Source organism: Thunnus maccoyii, chromosome 21, assembly GCF_910596095.1.
Source record: "Thunnus maccoyii chromosome 21, fThuMac1.1, whole genome shotgun sequence".
Taxonomy (NCBI): Eukaryota; Metazoa; Chordata; class Actinopteri; order Scombriformes; family Scombridae; genus Thunnus; species Thunnus maccoyii.
This window is the reverse complement of record NC_056553.1, coordinates 18,214,240-18,217,894: the sequence shown is the minus strand read 5'-3', so window position 1 is coordinate 18,217,894 and position 3,655 is coordinate 18,214,240. Positions and strand designations below refer to the sequence as shown.

The 3,655-nt window shown below is 37.0% G+C and overlaps 1 protein-coding gene across 1 annotated transcript; it reads right to left on the bottom strand.

Annotated features, from left to right (window-relative positions):
- Positions 1-382: 382 nt before the first annotated feature.
- LOC121888562 (vascular cell adhesion protein 1) lies at positions 383-3,373 on the bottom strand. The gene is made up of 6 exons (XM_042400168.1): positions 3,370-3,373; positions 2,964-3,269; positions 2,606-2,863; positions 1,919-2,009; positions 1,749-1,785; positions 383-1,130 (listed from the first exon to the last, which is right to left on the bottom strand). Exons 1-6 carry the CDS (start codon positions 3,371-3,373, stop codon positions 1,080-1,082), a joined length of 747 nt encoding a protein of 248 aa, XP_042256102.1. The 3' UTR covers positions 383-1,079.
- Positions 3,374-3,655: the final 282 nt, after the last annotated feature.

The following is a 3,655-nucleotide window of genomic DNA, read 5'->3' as shown; positions in this document are numbered from 1 at the left end:
GATTATCCTTCAGAAGACATTTTGTTTTCCAGTAAAGGAGCCAAGAAGTAAAGTTTTCCTCATCAAATGAGTCCACCACTAAACAATGAAAGAAACATCTAATTTCATGACTTTGAAGTGAAGTGAGGCAATTTGTGAATCTTGGTAGAATTGTAAAGAACAATGTATCAACTTCTCTCTTCATCTAAACTTCTCTTTGTTCATCTTTTTTGGTTCAAAAGCTTCTGGATATCATCTGAACTTAGAGATTAAAACACTACATACAAACAGTTCACATGCAAATGATATCCTGTGAGGAAGGAAGTCAGATTTGGTGAAAACTTAAGTTTTCAAATGACAAATTCACTCTAAAACACATTTAACAGAACTCATTGCACGCCTGTATGCTTAATCTTCTTTATTATTGATATGTATAGAATATATCACATGAATTACAATAATGACACAATTAATCAGCTGAAATCATAACAATGTTTTTTGCACAGTTACCACAGTGTCTTTGCTGACTTCTGTGCTGTAAATGTGACATTAAGAAATCCGTCATCTACAGCTATCATCAACCTTTACCTGTGTAAATGTGCTAAAACAAATGACAGAATAAGTGATGAAAATACTTTCCTCCTAAACACTACATGAAAAGCTTCTTGGCAAAAAATCTGAAAGTTCACATTTTAACAGTCATTTCATTTCATTACTAATTAATTGTATTAATAACATGGTTTAATTATGTTTTTGACATCTTAAAAACAAAAGAAAAACTACTGGTGCCATGAATCAGTCCAACATTAGTAATGAAGATGTTATGTTGACTCTCAGAAGAAAAAAGAAGAAATGCACTGCAGAAACAAAACCACCTTCACATGCTGATGAAGTCTGGGATCATCTTGTTCATCTTTCAAAGCTTATACAAAGTAAGACTATTTCATATTTACTGCCCTGGAGGAAGCAGTTATCTGCCTTCTTGTAAGTGGAACACTAACAAATGCAAATGATGAATAAGCATGTAATACAGAATAGACAATACTGGATATCATGTAATTCTACTGATGATGAACATGTGGTCTTCCTCTCCTCATGGCTCATGATGACAACTCCATCACTGTGTTGACATAGTCTGCTTCTACTGTGTCCTGTGGAAATGAAACAGCACAGAGACAGTGGGGTCTTAGTGATTTGTAGTGAATTTACTGCAGCTGAAAGAGTTTTATCATCAGTGAAAAAATCCAAATCAGTTAATTAGCTGGTTGATCAGTAAGTCTCACACAGGACCAAATGAGTCAACACAAAAGCTCCAACTCTAATTTCCTGCCTGTTCATGTAACAAAGTGTTGACTGTAAGGTCACCTTTGATTCAGCAGATTAATGTGACAAAGATAAACTGTGATGCTAGTTTAGGACAACAAGACTAAGAGTCTACAGCCATGCAAGCTGCTCTGTGAGGCTGTACTTTGACCGTGCTTTAAGCTGACATCAGCATGCTAACATGCTCACCGTGACGATGCTGATGTTTAGAAGGTATAATGTTCACCATGTTCACCATCTTAGTTTAGTATGTTAGCATAACATTTGTGAGTTACTGTAATGGTTTATTAAAACAACACTTGTACTCAGAAGTAGGACAGGATAAGATAAACACAATGTTTACTGAGTAGATCTCACAGGCAACATACTGTAGCTGTGGTCAGTCAACTGGGAAACATTTTAAGATGGATTTTTGAAAGTCGAGCGGATAATTAATTTTTTATTACCTTCACTGGTTTGGTGGAACGTCTTGTTCTGAACCAGCTGGGAACAAAGGAGACAGAAAGAAGTTTTTTGTTTATATTGTGATAATAATGATCTATCTCAAACATCCAAACCACATTTAACATCATACAAATTTGTCTGTAGTTGCAAAGTATCAAAAAGTTTGCCTCACCACTCAAAGATGATCACTGTACTGACCAGTATCACAATTCCCACAGTCTTCAGTATAATGTGGACGTCAACCAATTTCAACTGTTCATCACCTGTAACACGACACCATGGTCACATTCTCCTTAATGGAAAATGTTAAGTTTCTAAAACATCACAAATTTTAAACAAACATCATTCCTGAGTCTGGAAGACTTGACGTGGAGAGATTTTTGAGTGATGGGAAAAGATTTGTAAAGCGGAAGAAGAATATATCATTGTAAAAGAAGACTCTTTGAGGTGAAAGGTGATGTTATTTGTAAATCACAATGTGTGAAATATGAATTTTCTCTACAACTGCTGCATTTTAACATCATACAGATGCAACAATAATGTGACACCTTATTAATCTTTGTAACAAAATTCTCTTGGCCTCTCCTAATGCAAGATTAGAAGTCAGGCTCTGCTGCAACGGCACACTTTGATTGATGACGTTCATGCTCAACAACATCTCAGCAGGGCCGTTTTTAAGGAGCCTTCAGTTGTCCTCATAAAATAAATTTAAATTACGTCTTGAAACATTGAGAAAAAGTTTTTACTCTGCTGCCTTGACATCTTTTCCTTCATTCACAGGATATCTGGCAGAACAAGTGATGTGCACCCACTTTTGGAGTCCCACATTAGAGTGGATTCAGTACAGTCCTGCATTTACCTTTAATAGTCAGATGGATCCTTGATGACATCTGATTACCAAGATCATTTGTGGCCACACAGTGATAAACTCCTCCATCTGTCACACTGAAGCTGTAAAAGTCTCCTTCAGATACTTTCATGGGTCCATCTTTGCTGATGTTGAACCAGGTGAAGTTGGCAGCAGGTTTGGCTCTGCTGGAGCAGGTCAGGTTCACCCAGCTACCTGGTGACACCGAACCTGATGGACTGATCCTCGCTAAGGTGTCTTTGGGAGCATCTGAAGAAAATGTGATTATTTTTATTCATTAAAAATCAGCTGACATCCCATAAATCATCATGTTTTGACAGGATCCAATAACAAACTCTGGTTGCCTTACATGAAACACTGAGAGTCACTTTTCCCTCTGCTGACTTAGCATTTTGTCCTTCATTCACAGAGTAGCTGGAAGAACAGGTGATGTTGTATCCGTCGTGCTTGTCAGACAGAGTGATGGTCGTCTGGATTTTAGTCGTAAAGGTTCGATCTGCGTTTTCCTCTATTTTGTTGTGAGCGTCTTGTTGGAGATTCCAGGTGAGTTTAGGAGGGGAGTGTGGACAGGGAGTGAAAGCTGAGCAGGTTATAGTGACAGACTCCTTCTCCTTCAGCTCACCTGAGATTTCAATTCTGGGGCTCCAAGGAGAATCTGTGGTTTAAAATCAAACACAGACATTACACTACACATCAGTGTTAGTTATTTTACAGCTAAACTGAAACAAAATTTTATGTTTCCCCCTAATTTTTACCCATTTGTAAAAACCACATTGAGTATTGTGAGCATTTATTGAGACAGTAACTGTCAAAATCAGTGACTTAAACAAACTAAGACTGATTCATTTAAACTTTGTCCCTCAATGAATATGGAGGATTTGAAATAACTTGATACTGATTAAATGTATAAATATTCAGGTATTATTCAACTGTGAGTCAGGACATTCAAACCAATGACTATGTGTTCACAGGCTGGTTTCTCTCACATTTCACCACAGCTGAGTTTTCTTTGTAGTCTACATCAGATATTTAATTTCACAG